General features: G+C 37.6%; 1 protein-coding gene across 11 annotated transcripts in view; it reads right to left on the bottom strand.

Annotated features, from left to right (window-relative positions):
• The window catches only part of LMO7 (LIM domain 7), a 202,709-nt gene that overhangs the window by 111,858 nt on the left and 68,148 nt on the right, over positions 1-22,703 (bottom strand). For all 11 annotated transcript variants that reach the window (XM_081214816.1, XM_081214817.1, XM_081214810.1 and 8 more), the window contains exon 4: positions 11,603-11,672. In XM_081214816.1, coding sequence (XP_081070942.1) covers positions 11,603-11,672 — 70 coding nt within the window. The remainder of the gene's footprint in view (positions 1-11,602; positions 11,673-22,703) is intronic.

Raw genomic sequence — 22,703 nt, 5'->3', positions numbered from 1 at the left:
TGTGGTTAATTATCACAAAAAACCATCACTGTAAAGGTCATTAATAATGGTCATCTTGTAAAATGAGGATAATGGGGTGATTGTGAGGATGGAGTGAGGAAATAGGTATGTGATTGGCACAGTCTCTAGCATATAGTAAGTGATCAGTAAATGGAGAGAACTTACCCAACTTCTCTTGTTGCAGACCACAGGTACTTTGTATTGTGGCATCTATATTATACTGTCAGCTGAGCTCACGTACAGTGGCGTAGTCACCTCCTATGAACTGACATCACAGTTCATAGGAAGAAGACCTGTTAGTTTTAACAGACCAGGAAGCTAGTCAAATTTAGAATAAAAATAAGGTGGATATAAAGAATCTGAAAGTCACGTGATCCTGTTAGTGAGGTATCACAGAAAAAGGCATAAAATGCATGATTCCATTTGTAGCTAATATAAAATCACAGAATTCAAGTGATTGATTTTTTTCAATAGAATACAGTGGAAATATATTCCTGATGAATATCCTTTTGGAGACTGAGGCCCATTTGGATCGTTTTTCGTTTCACTTTTTGATATCCAGTACATGAGCTATGCGTTATTGCTCCAACATCTACAAACTAGACTAAGTAAATTTCCCATGTTTTCATCCCACCTTTTTTTTTTTTTTTTTGCGGTACGCGGGCCTCTCACTGTTGTGGCCTCTCCCGTTGCGGAGCACAGGCTCCGGACGCGCAGGCTCAGCGGCCATGGCTCACGGCCCCAGCTGCTCCGCGGCATGTGGGATCTTCCCAGACCGGGGCACGAACCCATGTCCCCTGCATCAGCAGGCGGATTCTCAACCACTGCGCCACCAGGGAAGCCCCCACCTTTTTTAAAAAAAAAAAAAAAAAATAGGGCAAGTACAAGCCCTAAGGCAAACTGCCAGAAACCTCTCTCCAAGTTTACATGGATTTACATTCAGGTCCTTAAAACTGAGCATTTTTTCTCAATTATTTAAGATTTCGCCTACAGACATTATTATCTGGTCCGCTTTTCCATCTCAACAATACCAAGGCTACAACAACAGACACATTACAGGAATTAAGACAGACGCCTAAAAGGCCAAGGATGGTCATATGAATAAATCAAATACAAATGAATAAAATGGGAATAATGTCAAAGAGATGACAAAAGAGAACAAAGAAACCAGAGGCTCCCATCCTGTCTATGGGACACCCCATATAATGGTTGCCTTGGGGGAATACAGGCCTGCTGTTTCCAGATTCATTGCAAAGCTAGAGATGAAGATTTTATCTAAAATATGAGGGTATGCAAATGTTGATTTAAATTTTGAAGACAAGCAAAACCTGTGTGAGTCAAGCAAAATCCATTGTGGGCCATTTCATGACCTCTAGTAGGTCTCCTGGACTCTCCATGGGACCAGCCCAGTGATCTGTTGCTTTAGAGCATTTGTTTGGGGTGGACAAGGCTGGCTTCTAGTGATTATTTTCCTTCTTGTTAAATAATCACAAACCACCCCTTTAATTATCTTTTCCATGATGTTGTTAGGGAATAACATCTAAAATCAACATTGACCACTTTTTCGGACATTTGCAAATCTGCCACCTTACGCAAATCACCTCATCCTCCACAGGGTCTCTTGATTGTCCCCTCCCCTCCACCAACCCTCTGCTCCATATGTATTATGTCAATAGACTACTAATACAAAAACCCTGGCTTCTCTATCAACCCATAAGTCAGTCCTACACACTCTTTCCATCAAAACATTTGGAAACTCTGACCACTTCTCACCATTCCCAATATTGCCACCACACTCTCTTGCCTGAACTACTGTATTAGTCAAAAACAGAACCAACAGGATACATATATAAAGAGATTTATAATAAGGAATTGGCTCATACAATTATGGAGGCTAAGTCCCACAATCTGCCCATCTATAAGCTGGACACCCAGGAGAGCTGATGGCATAGTTCCAGTTTGTGGGCAGAGCCTGAGAACCAGGAGAGTCAGTGGGATGGTGTAACTAACAAGTTCAAAAGCTAGCAGCCTTGAAACCCTAGAAGAGCCAATGTTTCAGTTCAAGTCTGTCTGAAGGCAGGAAAAGACCCATGCCCTAGCTCATGCACTGTGGCAGGAGTAGCTTCCTCTTACTCACAGGAGGGTTGAACTTTTTCTTCTAGGCAGGCCTTCAACTGATTAGATGAGGCCCACTCTCAATAGAAAGAGCAATCTGCTTTACTCAGTCCACCAATTCAAATGTTAATCTCATCCAAAACACCCTCACAGACACACCTAGGATAATATAATAATGTCTGACCAAATAACTGGACACCCCATAGCACAGTCAGGTTGACACATAAAATGAATCATCACAATTACTGAATCATCACAATTACCTTAACTGACTTTTCTGCTTCTCAATTTCCTTCAGTCCACTCTTCAAACACCAATCTATGATCTTTTTTTATTTTTAAGTTTCACTGAGACATTAATTCACATCCTCTACAATTCATCCAAAGGGCACAATTCAGTGGGTTTCAGTGTATTCACAAATATGTGCATCCTTTATCACAGACAACCAATAATTTCTAACAACAAATTAAATTACTCTCAAAAGTCCCCAACAGCTTCTCATCCCCAGTGGCTTAGGGGCCCACAAAGCCCTATACAACCTTGCTGGCCTACCTCTTTGCCTCACTCAGTTCCAGACGCAGAGTCCTCCTTAATGGTCCAGTGTGATCCTGCCTTGACCCCGCCCCTCTTTTCCTTCTCTCTGGAAAACTCCCACCCATCCTCATATCTTCCCACTCCCTCCCTTCATTCAGGTCCCTGATCAAATGCCACCTCCTGAAATAAGATGCCCCTGAGCACCTTCTCTGTAATACTTCTCATACATGCATTCAATCATTCTCTACCCACTCACTTTATTTTTTCAGTATAATTAAGGTAATTGGCGAGGTATTATAGATTCTTCATCATAATTATTGGCACCTGACACGTTATTATCAACTTAGTGCCTATGTTCCATTAGGGAGCAACGTTCTCTGCCTTACTTGTGGTTGTGTCCCAAGTTCTTAGAACAGTACCTGGCACAGAGTAGGTGTTCAGTATTTTTAGGAAAGGAGGGATAGTCATGGGCCTAAACCCCATCAAGTAACCAATGCCCTGACACCAGTCTTACACCTGGGTTCTATTTCATATTAACATCATCTGCTCTTCCGTTTCCAATTTCTACATTAAAAAGATGCCTAGGACTTCCCTGGTGGCACAGTGGTTGAGAGTCCACCTGCCGATGCAGGGGACATGGGTTCGTGCCCTGGTCCGGGAAGATCCCACATGCCGCAGAGCGGCTGGGCCCGTGAGCCATGGCCGCTGAGCCTGCGCGTCCAGAGCCTGTGCTCCACAATGGGAGAGGCCACAACAGTGAGAGGCCCGTGTACTGCAAAAAAAAAAAAAAAAAAAAAAAAAGATGCCTAAAGAGAGATTGTTCAAAGTATCTTTGTATCTGAATAAAACTGCCATGTATGACATAATCTTACTCTGAATCAATTTTTTTTAACTCTAAAAGTTAATCATAGTGTTGCTTTAGGAATTCTAATTCATTAATGTTTTGAAAAAAGTTGCCCTCAAGGCTGAAAGCTGGCGCATAAATGTTCATCTTAGATTTAAAAACGAGTAAGTTTTGGAACCATAGAGAAGTGTTCCTAAACTTGTGGCAATGCCATGACTAAGAGATTATGGCTAGAAATAAAACCGGAGTTTCCTGATTTACAGTGCTGCATCATTATGAGGGCATTGTAACCAATTTCAACGTTGACACTAAGTTTCTAAGTTTCTACTCTTGGTGATACTTAATTTCAGTTGAGAGTTGGAGAAAAATAGGGTGACAAGGAAACTTGAGATCTCCTAAAAATACTTTATATAAATAACTCAGTCATCATTGACTTATTTATATGCCATTTACATGGAGGTATTAAGGCATTTGGATATTTAATATCTAATATTTGTTACCTTGAAGACATCCAATGTACATCAGTCTGTTTCCTCAGACTTGATTACTGGATAACCCCAAACCATTTCAAAATACAGATGGTGATCCACAGAAATTCCAATAAAAGATATATTAGAAAAAAATTACTTACATTAAAATACAACCATGGAAAATGTCATTTCAAATGCACAAAGTGATCTTTTTTTTTTTTAGTAGTGTCTAACTTTTATGCTACGATTTCTTACACCAGTGCAATAGTACACTAAAAATGGTAACATTATAGTACTCCTCTATGTCTTTATTAAGAAGTAAGAAAAAGTACTCCATATTTGTGTTATTGGTGTTTTGTTTTCAAAGGAAATAATGAGATTGGCATGCTAGTAAAATAAGAATAGTTTAAATGTTAGTGTTACACAGCTTGTAACAGTGGTTCACCTTCCCTTTGTAATAAAAACATTTCTTTAATAGACTTTTAATCATGAGACCAAGACTGAGCAGTTTTAATCAAGTGTATTGATATAGTTTAACCTTCACTGTCTCATTAGGAAATGAAAGAAAAGAAAAAAATCTTTTAACTCAAAACTCCAAGGTCTGATCCAACATATATGAAATTATTCCAATACAGTAAGAGGTGAGAAATGGTAATTTATAGAAACATTTAGCCTTTGTTATTTACCAACTGTGAGTAAATCAAGAACATGAAAACTAAGAGTTGAGGCAAGAGTAGGGTTATGGGAGGGGACCTCCATGTTGACACCCATCCATCTAAAGATGCGGAGCAGGGCAGTCAGAATCAGCTCAGTATGAATCCTGCTCTTATTGGCTAAATAATCAAATTGGCAAGGATGAGTGAATCAAAAAGAATCTGCTTGGTGGAAGCCTCTCTCAAATTTACCAGGTGGAAGATCTCCTTCAACAAATCTATGAAGTCAGCAATAAAATTCAAGACCAGAAAACAGACACTACTGATCTTACCATTAAATGGTTATTTTAAACTAGCTCTACACCATTTTCCCCTCTCTTCTCATGCTGCAGCTTGTTATCAGTGTTTTGCATATATTAACATCCAAATATTTTCACAAATGCATCTTGCTTATTACCAGCTAGAGAGATATTCCCTCTGAGACACACATTGGGTTTGACCTAGTACAGAGCAACTCTCAATCAGCACTCTTTCAAGCAAGGCATATATTCATACTGGCTGCTCATCCAAGCCACATTCTAATATTCCTTGAGTACTTTCTCTTCAACCATACAAAATTCATTCCTGCCTCTTACCCAGAAAAGTACCACCCTTGAATGAAACTAGTAATTATATTTGTACTTCTTACATTATTTCAACTTGGACGAGAAAGGAAAGGAAACAGGAGAAAGTTTTTTTCTCCTGAAAACAGTCTGTCTCACATTTTGATTTTACTTGTAGAAAGAACTCACAAACTCAGCGTTTCACAAACCTCCCCTCTCCCAACCCCTGGGCTTATTTTACTAAAAAAATTTTTTTAATGGGATAACTATAGTCATTGCTTAAGAGTAGTTTTCAAAAAAGTGCATGATAAAACCTGGATCAGAATATTTAAATTTTATAGCTGATTCCTCCGGTGAATTTTCTACCACAGTGGAAGGGAACAACTAGATGTTTCTTCAGTGACCTTGGCATAGACTAGGTTGCACTACTTTGCTGACCCCCAAATGTATAGGTGAGTGAAGATGAATGAATCAGAAGTAATTTTACACAGGTACAAGAACACTGACCACTAATAACCTTCTGAAAAATAGCAGTAAGAACAGACCCATAGACTTGTTTTATTTCTTAAAATAACCATTATGAAGGCAGGAGAAAATGACACATCTAACAGCTTAAGCTAGCTGGCATCTTTGCCCATTTCCTACATTCTACAGCATTCCTGAATGAGGAGACAACTTTCCCAGCCTCTGTAGTCAACCTTACACATTCCACTCTTAAAGGAATCTGAAAGAATAACACTTTAGAGCAAAGATGTTCAAACTGAGCCCATGTTTTTCATGCAAGTCCGGATATACCAAGGATTTTTCTACTAAGCCCACTGACAGACACAAACATTCAAACAAACAAATGATTCAAACTAAATTTTCTAGGATACCATTGCTTTTCAAAGGGAAATCACAATTGAAATGCCAAGCGTGTGAACAATCAAACCTGTAGTCAGTCAGCAAACTAGCCCATGTAAACGGGTAGGGTTTACTTTCTTGATTCTTTAGCTCAGTGGTTCTCAACCAGGGATGATTTTATGCCATAGGGGTTACTGGCAATGTCCGGAGACATTTTTAGTTGTCACAAGGGGGGGATGGAAGGCACAGTGCTACTTGCATCTATTGAGTAGAGGCCAGGGATGCTGCTCAACGTTCTACAATGCACAGGACAGACTCCCACAACAAAGGATTATCCAGTCCAAAATGTCAATAGTGCCAAGGTTGAGAAACCTTGCTTTAGAAAATACAAATAAACCATTAGGGGTCCAAGATGACTGTAAGTCTTATGGTTAATAACTTCCTTGATGTTTTCTACACATATTGTATCTCATGCACACTAATGCAGATGGTAAATAATATTCTGGTTCAATGGCTCTTTTCACCATCAGAGTATCTTGCCTGTTCCTCAGGGTTTTGTTTTGAGGTTGAGTTTTTTAATTCTCAAAGTTTTGGTTTTGGGTTTCAATGATTTGAACATACCCACATTTAACACCAGCTAATTTTTTGAAAGACTCAAACTCTTGCGTTAGAATTTTTAAGCATGGCTTTATAAAGAACAAAAAGAATTTAAAGGATAGGGGAAAATGTATTTCTTTACAAAACTCAATCAAGCAAGGAAAGCTGTATCTCTAGAAGGTCTATGAGAACATGATTACTGCCTTCCTAAAGAAAAAAAAATCATATAATCATATGAATGTTTTAAGAAAAGCATTCAATATATTTCTGAATCATCTTAACATCTCCCTCTGTGTTGTCACTGCTCAGGGGATATTCCAAGTGTTTCACACAGGTCTATCTGCCATGCGTAAATCCACAGCCTTGGCTTCAAAGCTAAATACACATGGGAGTGGACATGAAACAGATAAAAGTCATAACTGAAGAAGAGAGTAAAAAAGGGAGGAATGGAAGAGGGGGCTTGGAGCACTACACTCACATAGCTTAACAAACACTTACACAGAAATTGTGTAATTATTGCTGTATTTGACCTAACTTGGTATCTACCCCACACAAACTTCATTCATGAAACCACCTCAACCCACACACCAGAACTGAACAAACTAAAGGAAATGAATACTCCTGACCACAGCCCAGTCAGCCAAGACCACTCTCTCCCTGAAGGAACTCACCTACTAGCTGGCCACTGACCCATGAGATCTGTAGCCTGGAAAGAAAAAGGTAATCTCAGACTCACAGATCTCAAAATCAAACTTATGGTTAGCAAAAGGAAGGGATAAATTAGGAGATTGGGATTATCATATATACACTACTATATATAAAATAGATAACTAATAAGGACCTACTGTATAGCACAGGGAAATCTACTCAATATTCTGTAACAACCTATATGGGAAAAGAATCTGAAAAGGAGTGGATATATGTGTACATATAACTGATTCACTTTGTTGTACAGCTGAAACTAACACAACATTACACAACATTGTAAATCAACTGTACTCCAATTTAAAAAAAAAAAGAAAAGGTAATCTGATCCATTCAGATTCCTCTTTTGGGAAACGCAACTAAGGGATGCCATTTCCTGTTAGAAATGGGATAGAAAAAAGTAATCATGTTGAACGCAGCTGCCACGTTTATGCCTGAGCACTAGATTAACGAGAGTCCTCTGGAAAATCCTTACAATAAAACACTCTTCATCTCACTTAGCTTGAAAGCATCTTTGCTCTTTGTTACCAAAAAAGCATTAACCTGGTGGATCTGATTAAAGTCTTTGAATGTACCAGTGTGAATTCCTGGTTTCAATATTGTACCAGAGTTATACGAGATGTTACAATGGGGGAAACTGGGGTGAAAGGCACAGAGGACCCCCCGTACTGCTTTTTTTGCAACTTCCTCTGAATCTATATTTCAAAGTAAAAAGTTTTTTAAAAGGCAAGTATTAACTAAAACATGTACCTATCTGTATTAGTTTCCGAGGGCTGCCATAACAAAGTACCACAAACCGAGTGGCTTAAAGCAACAGAGATTTATTGTCTCACAGTTCTGGAGACAGGAAGTCCAAAATCAAGGTATTCACAAAGCCATGCTCCTATGAAACCTGTAGAAGAATCCTTCCTTGTCTCTTCCAGTTTCTGGTGGTTTGCTGGCAATCTCTGCTCCTCCTTGGCCTGTGGATGCATCACGCCAATTCTCAGTTGTCACATGGCATTCTTCCTGTGTGTATCTGCCTTCACAAGGCCATCTTCTTATAAGGATGCCAATCATATTAGATTAGGGTGCCTACCCTACTCCATTATGACCTCTGTTCCCATACTCCATGTGACAACCCTCTTCCCAAATAAGATCACCTTCTGAGGTTCTGCAGTTTAGGACTTCAGTATATAGGCATACCTCAGAGATATTGTGGGTTGGGTTCCAGACCACCGCGATGAAGCAAGTCACATGAATTTTTTTTTTGTCTCCCAGTGCATATAAAAGTTATGTTTATACTAACTGTAGTCTATCAAGTGTGCAGTAGCATTAGGTCTAATAAAGCAACACACATACCTTAATTAACAAATACTGTATTGCTAACACATACTAACCATCATCTGAGCCTTCAGAGAGTCATAGAAGTAACATCAGAGAACACTGGTCATGGATCACCACGACAAATATAATAATAATGAAAAAGTTTGAAATACTGCAAGAATTACCCAAAAATGACCCAGAGACATGGGGTGAAAAAATGCTGTTAGAAAAATGGCACTGATAAAACTTGTTCGATGCAGGGTTGCCACAAACCTTCAATTTATAAAAAATGCAATATCTGCAAAGTGCACTAAAGCGAAGCACAATAAATTGAGGTATGCCTGGTATTGTATCTTTTTTTTGAGAGGTGGGACATAATTCAACCTATAACACTGAGAAAAACTCAAGCCATATGAAAGAACAGAGTACTTTCAATACAATTCATACTTTTCATTTTCACAGAAGTCATTTCGTAAAAGTTATTTTCAGATAAAACATACTTATTTTATTAAATTGAATGTTTCTTCCTAGGAATAGGAAGACTTCAAAAACAAAAGTTCTTTAACTTTATTCCTTAAATAATACCTCTGACTCTTATATTACTAGAAGTAATTCATACATATATGTACATTGCAATATATGCATATATATGAAAGTTTTTTACCCAACCAAGTTTGAGACCAATAAAAATATCATGTCAGCTGCTTAGTCATGACAGAAATAGAATAGATGTAACTTGGTAAGAAAGAAGGAATTAATATTTGAGCCCAACTGCTCTGGAACTTTATATATAGAAAGTTGACCCTTGAACAACAAAGGTTTGAACTGCACAGGTCCATTTATACGTAGATATTTTTTCAAGAAATATATTGGAAAATTTTTTGGAGATTTGCGACAATTTGAAAAAACTCACAGATGAACCATGTAGCCTAGAAATATTGAAAAAATTAAGAAAAAGTTAGTATCTATCATGAATGCATAAAATATATGTAGATACTATCTTTACACAGGCATAAGGTGAGTGATATTTAATATAAAATTATTTGTTAGTTTTCTTACTGTTTTATAACTTTGCTTTCAAGGAATTACATTACAGTACAATATACCTCTCTCTCTCTCATGATTGGAGAAACTGCATATCAGACTATCATCACAGGTAAGTGGGTTTTTCAATGTAACAATGTTTCTAATACTATATTATAAATATGACTGTAATACTGTATGCCACAAAAATCATATAATGATTCATTTATTAGTGTATAGGCTTGGCAACCATGAAGCAATCATAGTGCTGTTTCTTTGTTATAAATGCATGAATCATTATACCTTTAAATAAATATGAATTTCTTTTTCACATTACCTTTTCAGTTTTATGACTAATGTTAGTAATATGTATAACAGCTATAGTGTTTTGTATCATATGAGACAATACTGATGTTGGTATTGGCAGACAGATGATTCATCTTGTAAACAGACAACGTAAACTTATGGTTTCAAAAAATACAGTACAGTACTGTAAATGTATTTTCTCTTCCTTAGGATTTTCTTAACTTTTCTTTTATCTAACTTACTTTATTGTAACAATACAGTATATATTGATAATACACATAACATACAAAATATGGGTTAATCGACTATTTATGTTATCAATAAGGCTTCTGGTCAATAGTAAGCTATTAGCAGTTAAGTTTGGGGGTGAGTCAGAAGTTACACACAGATTTTCAAGTGCGCAGGAGGTTGGTGCTCCTAACTCTCACTTTGCTCAAGGGTCAACTGCATTCTATATTTCAAAAGAAAATAGTACTTTTCTGATCTTTCAAAGAAAAAACTGTAAAGACTCTTCTTTCCTTCTCTCCTAGACAGATATTTTCTAATAATAAACACTCTGCCACCAACTTATTCCTGTCAAAATTCTGATGACACCTTCATGCCAGCTGCAAACCCAGAAATTTTAGTACTGCTACCTTTAATCCGTCACGCCTTTAACATCTGCAAACACATGCATGGCCAAACAGAAGGTTCCTGAATGTATTATAAGCAGCTTGACTATTCCAAAGCTAAAATATTAACATATTTTATTTACATTCCAGTTATTAGCTGTCTTAAACTTGAGTGTTTTGTAAAATTAATTTTTTACCTGACTCCCATCATCAGCCTTGATTCTTAGGGATTGCTAACATTTTGAAAATTACCCATCATTTGTAATTATAAATTATTTATTTCCAAAGATATGGTCCCACATTATTATTGATCTCTCTAGGGTCTTGATACAGCAGAGAATCTATATAATGATAGTATGGGGTGTTTTTCATACACAAAACTCTGAATTTAAAGCTAGAATGAATCTAGAGAGTCATCCATAGTCATCTTATGGAAAATATTACTGAGGCAAAGTAGAAGACAGAGACTTGCCCAACATCACACAGGATGTTGGTAGGAAACCAAAAGAGCTGACAGGTCTTAAGTATGTTGCAAATACACTCCAAAACCTGCATGCTGAGCGAGGGCAATGTATAAGCACGAAGCACCTGAAATGTAACAACTCATCAGCTTTGGCCAGTTTCCATAAACTGTGGTCAACTAGCAACCAATATACGGAGGGCTGAGTTTCGGAAAGACCGTGATCCTAAACACATGCAATTTGTGGAAGAAATGGGCCAAAAGGGGTGCTATAGGCAGTTTGAGGGCACAAAAAGCAAAACAAACAAAAATTTAAACAAATAAAAGCCTCCAGGCAGAATGGAAACAGAAGGAGGAACTAAAGATATAAGGACAAGATCATTAGAAGGTGATCTTTTCTTGAGAAAGGTCTTTTCTTGAGAAAAAAGACCCCAAACCTAATATCTATGATAATTCCAGATAAGAGAACGTGTTTATGCCCATCTTTTTACATTTCAGAAACAAGTCTAATTTTGAAGATAATTTATTACTTACCAAACCTGCTATTGGTGTGGACAGTCTATTGATCTTCTTAATGACACCAGGTTTAAGCTTATTAATCAAACTGAAAGTAAATAAACAAACAACATATGCAGTTACAAGAATGCCAATATTAGTTTAGTGTTCTTTTTAACATCCTCAAAAATCATACATGTCATTCATCCATCCCAATGTTTTCTTCAGGTCCCAAGAGCCCAACAGAAAGCAAACAACTAAGAAAATAAGTCAAGAAACAGACCAGCAATGCCAACAACAGTGAACGGGCCTCTTAGAACATAGAGACACACTTCTACATTCAAAGACATGTCCTTAAAAATAGTTCCACATTTGTTAAAGAAAGGTAATATTTGATTCTGTTTCAACAGTTAAAGAATCTTTTTCATTATAATATAGTTCTCTTCAACCTAAGAATACCTTTTTCTATTAATCATTTTTATTGATTTTTTTTCTCAAACTGATCCATGTTTTAAGAAGGTAGATTCAAACCGTATTTTTTTTTTTTTTGCCATATTTAAAGGGTGCAGTGGAACTCATCCAAATAACAACTATTTCCCATTGGTAACTCATTCAACTCTATGATTGCTTTGTTATCACTGCAGAATGACTGGGTAAAAATTTAAATGCACCAGAACTCCCCAAAATAGGCTAACAGTCACTTCCGAATCTAACACTGAACAAAAGTTTATGTTGTTATTACAGAATCTGCAAGGATATCTGTAAGTCTCTAGATTCTAAAACACTTTTAGAACCCAGCTTTGACACCTGAAACTTAAGAGTACAATTTTTGGTTCTAAATCTAGATTATTGTTAATTCTATATTTTTGTTGCTGCGCAGTGATAACAGGGCCAAGCCATGTAGAAATTTAATATTATAATAATGTTTTTCTAGTAAAGCTAGCTTCGTTAATTAATCATTAATCACTGCCAGAAAACTACAATTTGAAACAATGATTTTCCTATGAAATAATGCTTCCACAAAAGAACAATTCTTTATTCTGTAACAGAGTTCCAAAAGGAAAGCAAATATAGGAGAAAGAATCAAACATTCTTAATTTACTGGTCTCCCCTTCACAATGGGCAACAGAAAAAAAAAAATCTGACACTTGTGGAATGTCACTCCTTCAACATTCCAGAGATTTATATATACACTTGAGTGTGCTAAAAATAAAGAAGACAAAAGTCCCAATTTAATAAGCTTCAGAATGTTGTTAACAGGATTCAAAATTACAAAACAGTGGCTTATGAAGGTTTAGTCTGGTGAACAAAAGCTGTTTTTCTGTTTTCATAGTTTCTTCACACAAAGATCTTTAGATAACATAGATTACAAAACCACCCCTCGACTTTAAGCATTTCCAAGAACTGTTACTCTTTGACTCCTAATTTCTTATTTGTACACTGAAAACCACGTAGGAAGGAAGGCTTTCTCCCTCATGGTCACAATATTTTTCTTTAATCACTAGCTGAAGAGCTAGCAAAGAACTGAGCAGGTTTATAAGAAATGACATTTCCAATTTAATTGTTCTAGTTGTTCCCTATTAAGCAAGTATTTCTTGAACTCTATTACTGGTGGCTTCTTGCAACGCATAGTACAAATAACTGAAACATTACTTAACAGAAACATAATTCTAACATAGCGTCAACCAAGAAATTCATAGCAGTTGTTGAACACTAGTTTGACAGTGACTTCCCTACGGAACTTGAATCTTAAAATGTAATCTTTCTGTGATATTACAAGTTAGACATCGGGGCTTCCCCGGTGACACAGTGGTTAAGAGTCCGCCTGCCGATGCAGGGGACACGGGTTCGTGCCCCGGTCCGGGGGGATCCCACATGCCGTGGAGCAGCTGGGCCCGTGAGCCATGGCCGCTGAGCCTGCGCGTCGGGAGCCTGTGCTCCGCAACGGGAGAGGCCACAACAGTGAGAGGCCCACGTACCGCAAAAAAAAAAAAGTTAGACACCAATATGAGCTGGGGCACTTTATAAAATGTCAGGGAAATCTGACATCAGTTGTCCTTATTAAAGGAACAGTGTCATAAATTCCGCCTCCACCCACTTGAGTCACTGGTAACTTTGGCCAGATTATTCAATTTACCTGTTTACTTCACTTAACCATTTTTGTATTACAGCGTTAGTAATATCAAGAGAATTTTTTTTTAATACAGTTTCTGGAATGGATAATAACACAGGCTACTCTCAATTAAGTCAGCCAAAGGAGGCAAGGGATAGAGGTAAAGGAAACAGCACAGATAAATGACGTCTCCCAATAATGAGTCAATGGACTCCTCCCTCATCAGAAAGTTTCAGAGCTATTACTTAGAAGCAACATACACCCAATGGATTGGCATCCATTCCTGAGCCTCCTCGTATGTGTACAAACATGGAAATAACCACAAGGAAAAACAACACTCTGGATAACATGCAAACTACCCTCTAAAAGAAGTGGTGTCACTAGAGGAAAATGCTGTTTTATTTTGTCAACTGTTAAAATGGTATCAGTTCTAAGCACTAGAATATGGAGAAAATGCTCATATAGTTTTGGCAAATAGTGAACATCCAATCGGATTATGAATCATGAGTAATTATTTTCCTATACAATTAAAGGAAGATTAGGATATTCCTTCTGGGGAGAAAAACAGGTTTTATAAAATCTAAAATTCTGTGAAATTTAAGTCTATCTAAAGGAATAGGGCTTAGTCTTATGTCAAATAAAATACAAGTGCCACACAAGAGAGATACTACTCTCTTTCACAAATGGAACTTCTTTGCATAATAAGCATTCTTCAATTACACATGTGGAATTCCTAAACACAACACTGGCTTCAGGTCACTGGCTTTATTTAAGAACCATATAACATGCTAACTTTCCAGATACCTCTGTACACAGAACTAGAGGCACTCAAGGGACCACTTTATCTGCCTGCATCCCTTTGCCCCACCCCTCTAATCCTATGTAGAATCATACCTCGACTCCCCCAAGCTTTCCCTCATGGCCATGTGCTTTACTAGCATACCAGGGGTGTGCTCTTTTAGTAAGATGAAAACCAGAACAGGAGACACCTAGTCACTTGCTATCTCCCATGGTAGAGCCCTCCCGCAAAAAGGACTACAACCCCTCTCCTTCATCTCTTTCCTCCAGTTTTATCTACTTCCTCTTCTCCTCCTCCCCAAAATGTATTGTCCCCTCCCTCCAAGGGAGTTGAGTTACATAACAGATGCTAGGAAGTTGCCTCTGTTCAGAAATCTCGTCACCAGTGAATGTGACCTGACTTTAAATATAAGTCAGAGGCAACACTCCAAGAAAACTGCACATAGAGCTCAATGTGGTGTCTGGCTCAGTTATAAAAGGCTTTAATGAGAACTAGAATGTGAAGCTCTGTCTCTTGGTCTCCAGGAACTAGTTCCAAATGCCAAATCTCATTTCTCCTTTATCAGAAAGCTCTTCAGCAGACGTAGAAAATCGAGAGACATCTTTTGACTTCCTATTTCCAAAGAGTTTTTCCAAATGTACCAGAAAGACTGACATCAAAGAGCATATCAGTGCAATGAGAGTGAACTTTTTAACCTATAAGTATTTGGTTAGTCATTCACACATACTTTTTTTTTTTTTTTTTTTTGCGGTACGCGGGCCTTCACTGTTGTGGCCTCTCCCATTGTGGAGCACAGGCTCCGGACGCGCAGGCTCAGCAGCCATGGCTCACGGGCCCAGCCGCTCCGCGGCATGTGGGATACCCCCGGACCGGGACACGAACCCGTGTCCCCTGCATCAGCAGGTGGACTCTCAACCACTGCGCCACCAGGGAAGCCCCACACATACATATTTTTAATATCTTTCTGTCGGCTGCATTTTCTAAACATATATCCCCACATTAGTCAAACTTTTCCTATCAGTAAGCTAAGTATTTGTTTAAAAGATATACTAAAGATATTTCACATTTCCTTACAAATTAAGGAGCAATGCCTTGTTTTATCTGTTACTCGACACAATCATCTGTCTAGGTTTCTTCGAGATGCAGACTCTGCTCAACAAACAGATGTCAAGTAAAGACAGAGCACTGCCCTGGGATCAGCCACAGAGCAACCAGCCAGTGAAGCCGCTAAGTGCAAGGATGTTCTCTCATTCCAAACACATCTCCTAGCACTTATCAAAGGACCTGGCATATCAAATATTTTATAAACCCACTAACTTCTAATGCAGAAATTTTCCTGTGAATGATTCAAAATCTCTCTCTTCTTTGTAGAAATAAATTCAGAAGAACTTTTTTAGTTTCACTCAAATGCTAGACATGATTTTGTGCTTTTCTTCTTTGTTATTTTTTCTGTTACTAAACAAGTCAATCTTCAGTGTTCTCTCCTGATTGTCAAATGCTGATCAAGAGAGTAAGCTCTCTAGGGACTTCCCTGGTGGTCCAGTGGGTAATACTCCATGCTTCCAATGCAGGGGGCCCAGGTTCGATGCCTGGTCAGGGAATTAGATCCCGCATTCCTGCCGCAACTAAGAAGCCCGCATTCCGCAACAAAGATTCCCGAGGGCCGCAACAAAGGCCTGGCGCAGCCTAAATAAATAAATAAATAAGTAAATAAATATTTTTTGAAAAAAGAGAGAGTAAGCTCTCTACCAGATATATTAATTTAGAATGGTTATCATAAGTCCATACTTTACTGAGATTTTTAATTAATTATCTACAGCTAAATTCATAAGTTGTAATATTTTAAAAATAAAAACCACCTTGAGTAGTGATCACACATCCATGGGTAAAGTAATAAGCATATGTAATTTAAAATTTTAAAGTTTAAAAACACTCAATACAGGGCTTCTCTGGTGGCGCAATGGTTGAGAGCCCGCCTGCCGATGCAGGGGACACGGGTTCGTGCCCCAGTCCGGGAAGATCCCACATGCCGCGGAGCAGCTAGGCCCGTGAGCCATGGCTGCTGAGCCTGCGCGTCCGGAGCCTGTGCTCCACAACGGGAGAGGCCACAACAGTGAGAGGCCCGCGTACCGCAAAAAAAAAAAAAAAAAAAAAAACATTCAGTACAGAATTTTATGATTACTTTAGTATTGGTATTTTTAAAGACTAGTAGTAAAATTAATATAAGTTTGATTTCTAGAATTCCTGTGGCAGTAATTTTGAATACTGCTGAATTAGGATACAACACAAATAAATGGTTAACAATACATGCTAAGATAGGAAAGTCAGTGAAGCAGCAACAAGTCAGTACCAATACATTGGTACTCATCATTTCATGATGATAGGACTTTCTGTTTAGCTTCACTGTTATGCCTGAAGCATCCTCAAGTGAGTCTAGCAAAGCTCAAGCGGTGTGACGGCAGAGTCCTCTTGTTCTAGGCAACATCAACAATTATGGCGCTAATGGATCTTGCTGAGTAAGAGGACATTTCCCAATACAACATCAATAGCCGTACGTGTTAGCAGGAGGACTCCGGTTTCCTGTCCTGGTTCTGCTCTTTACTGTTAAGTAACATCGCAAATTCTGCTCCATCCCGTCCTATAAATCAGAGGATTCTCACAGTCGAACTCAGGTTCTTTCCAACTTTTGCCACTGTAAAAATGCTTGGATGCATGTCTGTATATATATCTTTGACCATGCTCCTTATCATTTCTTATATTCTATTTCTAGAAATAAAATCATCACTGACAAGCTCTTGGTACTTGTCTGGAAAGGAACCTGGCAATATGAACCAATTTACTTTTGCATCAGCAGGTAGCATTCCTGTGTCTACCTCATGGTACGATAAAACAGCAACACTGTTTCCCTCTGCCTGTCAGATCTACTGCGTGATCTCCCTAGTGCTGCAGGCTTTATATGCGCTGCTTGAAAGGGATATAAAAAATTTTACCAATGTTTTATGTATCACATTTTAGATATTTAAGCTCTTTTTAATATTTTCCACTATGAAGAGGCTTTATGCATACCTTTTTCCCATTTTGTAGTCTTTTCTTAAGAGTCCAAAACAAAAGAATTATTGGGGAAAGTCTTATAACCTTTATGATAAATAAATATGTTTATATTAATAAATAAACTAGCATATAATTACTTGATAGATACCGCCAAATTGCTGTTCGGCACTGTACCAGCTTGTACTCAACTGGTCATTTTGAGAATATCATAGACTACTTTGCCATAATACGGCCATCATTTTTTTTAACAGATTTTAAATTATTTACTAGTTCAATTTAAAAATCGTATCTGATTTAAACATAATTATTTCTTACTATTGATGGTAGAGATTTTACTATTTATTTCCAGTAGTATTTCCTCATTTGTGAAGTATTTGGTCACATCCTTTGCTCATTTGTCTACTGAGATTTTCAAATGTGTATCTTACCAGTTTATTTGAACTCTAGATAGTATTTAAGCCAATTCTGCTTAAAATATTTTTCCCAGAATGTTATTCGCCAGAGTTATCTACTTCATAAAACTTCAAGTCTATTTTTTCTGCGTTTTTCCTATTCCTTCAAAGCTTAGAATTTTAAACTGCCTCCAAAATTTTTTTAATTCTTCTATTTTATTTTCTCAGTTTTTTATTATTTTAATCCAGGCTATATTCTGGTATACATAAGGTTTGGGTTTGGGTTTTTTTTTTACTGAAGTATAATTGACCTACAACACTATGTTAGTTCCAGGTACATAACACAGTGATCCAATATTTCTATACATTACAAAATGATCACCATGATAAATCTAGTTACCATCTGTCACCATACGAAGGTATTACAATATTATTGACTATACTCCCATGATTCATTTATTTTATAACTGAAGTTTGTACCTCTTAATCTCTCTCATCTATTTCACTTATTCCCCACACCCCACTCTGGCAACCACCTATTTGTTCTCTATGACTGTGTTTCTGTTTTGTTATACGTGTTCACTTGTTTTGGTTTTTAGATTCCATATTTAGGTGAATCATGCTATTTGTCTTTCTCTGACATTTCACTTAGCATAATACCCTCTAAGTCCACCTATGTTGTCACAAATGGCAAGATTTCATTCTTTTTATGGCAGAGTCATATTCCACTGTGCATATATACCACCTCCTCTTCATCCCTTCATCTCTTAATGGGTGCTTAGGTTGCTTCCATATCTTGGCTACTGTAAATAATGCTGCAATGAACTTAGGGGTGCACATATCTTTTTGAATCAGTGTTTTCGTTTTCTTGGGGAAAATAACCAGAAGTGGAATTGCTGGATTAAATGGTAATTTTATTCTTAATTTTTTTTTTTTTTTTTTTTGCGGTACGAACCTGTGTCCCCTGCATCGGCAGGCGGACTCTCAACCACTGCGCCACCAGGGAAGCCCTACTCTACTTTTAATTGATGTGATATCATTATATATTTGTCCTTTTTGCAATATTCATTTCCCTTTCTTAATACTTCTCGTTGCACTGACTAGAATTCCTATACTTTCACCATTTCTTGGCCAACACGTGGTTTTCCATTACCTACCTGAGAGCCTTCATGACATCAAGAAACTACTTCAAAAATAACTTTTTTCTGATCAACTTTAATATAAATTGTTTATATTACACACATTTAGCACATACATTACTCCTATTTAATTTTAGTAGAACACCATTCTCATTTTTTTTTCCTCAGAGACCCTAGCACTGAAATGTTGTGTGCCTTCCTCTTAGTAATTTATATTTAGGATGAGAAAGCCCTGTAGATGGTACATGCAAGTTCATGAGACAGGACCAAAGCTTTCTACATTCAAGTCTAAGGCCACAATGTAAAAAAAAACCTCTGCAAAACTTGTATAACATGACTACCATTACAGAAGTGAATTTTTAAACTGATGTTTGCCAAGCTGACCTTCAACTTGAAAAACTACTTTTAAAAAAATTACATTTTGCTATATGTGGATATAAAATTACAGAAGGGCTTCCCTGGTGGCACAGTGGTTGAGAGTCCGCCTGCCAATACAGGGGACACGGGTTCGTGCCCCGGTCCGGGAAGATCCCACATGCCGCGGAGCGGCTGGGCCCGTGAGCCATGGCCGCTGAGCCTGTGCGTCCGGAGTCTGTGCTCCGCAACGGGAGAGGCCACAACAGTGAGAGGCCTGCGTACCGCAAAAAAAAAAAAAAAAAAAAATTACAGAAAAAATTGACTGTGAAGCTTAAAAAGCCCGCATACAGATGGCAACCATAAAACACTGCCATGAAAAGAAAGCAGTTTTAAATTTTTTAATTATCTCTATGAGCTTGAACACGTACATCTTTGCGTACTACTGGATTATCAAATAATATAGAAACTTCAAAGTCTGTATCACTTTAAGTGAAGAAAAATAGTTCTTGTTACTTAAATTTCAAATGGCCATAATATGAGATCAGGGTTCATTGATAGCGCTGGTGAGCTGGAGAGCTGTATGAATGCACCTGTCCTCAGGAAATTCAAAACCAGTAAGAGCTCTAAGAAAAAAGCCTTCATCCTTTCAGAAGGACCTCTGAGCTTTACATGGAGCTCTGCGTAGGAGGCCCAGAATCCACTGATGTCGCTGTCACTCAGCATGTGAAAGTCTCCAGCTCTAACAAAGGACAGAGCTCTCTCGCATGAATGAGAAGTGGCAAGGTCTCTATCTTGTCTGATGTCTTAAAACAATCACCCGAGTATCCCACAGTAAATTAACAGGAGTATTTTTTAATAGTTTTTTTCTTTTTTTGAATGCACCTTTAACAAAATACTACAGTCGTTTCAGGAAGACAGTATAGTATTCACATAGCAGATATAAATAGAAACAGGTTTTCTCAAACCAATAGGTGAATGTTTATTTGCTCCACTCTTTGCAAGCTGCAAGCCATGGAAAGGAAGGCCTGGTGCCAGTGTGAGAAGAGTTTCCTCACAAATGTGAGCTGTGAGTTCAAAAAGGCATAAACGTCTGCATGGCTGACTTGGGACAGAGCAAAGACTTGGCATTATTCCAGGGATGGGAAGTACTGACTGAGTAACCAGAGACACACCCAGTAAGATTACCTTCAAATACATCTTCTTACTTCATAAAGATCATAAACAATGCTTCCATTTAAATATTTCCAAGATCGCTATCGTAAGATGAGTAACTATGAAATTACTAATCACTAGCTGGATATGCTCCAACTAAATATATTTAAAGAGAAATAATTCTGCAGAACCACAGAGCAAGAGAGGACTGCAGATACTTATGTAGTAGCAAATCTCTTACATTTTTAAATATATAGTAAGGGAGTCTTCAGGAGCCCTAATAAACACTGAAGATAGGAGACAGATGAATGAATACTATTAATAAAATTCACAGAAAATTATAACAAGGAGTTGAAATCACCTTATAGACCCCTGTCAATCCTTTTACTAATTAGAAAAAAAAAACAAATTAGATTTCGTTCACATTTCACTGTTTAAGAAAGCCAAGAGAGACTGCATGTCTAAGGTATACAGTAAAATAATTACTACAACAGACTTTAACTGGGGGAGTATTCTTTAGCCCTCAACTGATTGGATCCCACAGTCAATCAAAGTAAATGATACTAAAATGATTTACAGAAGATACTAACTTCAGGTTAAAAGGCAATAAATGCACGTAACTACCCTCATTATTCAGATGTGTATCTTGTCTGAAACCTCAGTGCAGAGTTCATACCCAATTTAAACTATCTGAAATGTCAGTACAGTGCCAGTTGGGAAAAAGCTATAATGAGCTCATTTCCTCCAACTCTTGACTTTGATATTCCAGAATGCCAGTTCAAAAAGGATAAACTCCTACTAAAGCATAAAAGACTGCTGAAATTACTAGATAAAATAATAAGAAAACTGTTTAATGGTGATAATGAACTAGGATGCCTAGAGATTTTTAAAAGGCAATAAGCAGACCCTATATTTCACAAGAATTGGTAATTTTTCTGGCAGTGAACCAAAGAGAAGTCAGCCTTTTCCTATAGAATATTTTAAAAATCTGAATTTATTTTTAAGTCATATTTCAGCTAAAATTTGAGATCTCAGATGGGCAAAATATTCTCAAAGACAGACAGCTTACTATATTTACCACTAATTTAAAAGTCAGGGTTTATAATACCAGGCTTCTGGATAGCAGGTTTTCCTTTCCTCTTAGACATAATAACTACTCAGGCATATGTGATCAATGATGCTTAATCATTTTGTAGACCAACCAGCTAGGCTTTTCTTTAGTTATAAATTTACACAGAATATAGTTACCTGGACTTTTTTCCAACACTACATCTATTAGATTAAAATGCCTTCATTAACCAGTGGCTAAAAATAATGCAATTCACCATTAAGAGATTTTTTTAATACAAACATCATGTGGTACTTTGGGATCCCATCATAAACTAAAATTACTGATTACCACAGCTTAATATTTACTGACACTACTTTTGGGAAACATTCATTTAAAGAATACTGGGTGGACTTCCCTGGTGGCGCAGTGGTTAAGAATTCGCCTGCCAATGCAGAGGACACGGGTTCAAGCCCTGGTCCGGGAAGATCCCACATGCCGCGGAGCAACTAAGCTTGTGTGCCACAACTACTGAGCCTGCACTTTAGAGCCTGTGAACCACAACTACTGAGCCTGAATGCCACAACTACTGAAGTCCATGCGCCTAGAGCCTGTGCTCTGCAATGAGAAGCCCGCGCACCGCAATGAAGAGTAGCCCCCGCTCACCCCAACTAGAGAAAGCCCGCGCACAGCAACAAAGACCCAACACAGCCAAAGATAAATAAATTAAAAAAATAAAAATAAAGAATACTGTGTACTGAACAGATTGATTAGACTTAGCTGGTAATGCACAAAACCCCAAATTGGTGTTATTTCAATAAGGAAACAATCTAAGAATGAGCTTCTGGAAGTTGTGAATTTAAATGACATTTTAAAAAAACTAATATATCTCTAAACATGCATCTAAATGTTTGCTGTGACCATTAAGGTAGAACTTATAATATTTAACCTAACAGTACTGCCTGTGATCAAAACAGTTTTTTATCAACTCTGAATATTCTCACTGGTAACAATATACTCAGGTTGGATATAGTTTTTGGAAATCACCTCAAGTAATTTAGGCTGCTGCATAAATTGCGCTTTAAATAA

The sequence above is a fragment of the Mesoplodon bidens genome, assembly GCF_964165515.1.
Source record: "Mesoplodon bidens genome assembly, chromosome: 17".
NCBI classification, from domain to species: Eukaryota; Metazoa; Chordata; class Mammalia; order Artiodactyla; family Ziphiidae; genus Mesoplodon; species Mesoplodon bidens.
This window is presented reverse-complemented; position numbering and strand designations above follow the sequence as displayed.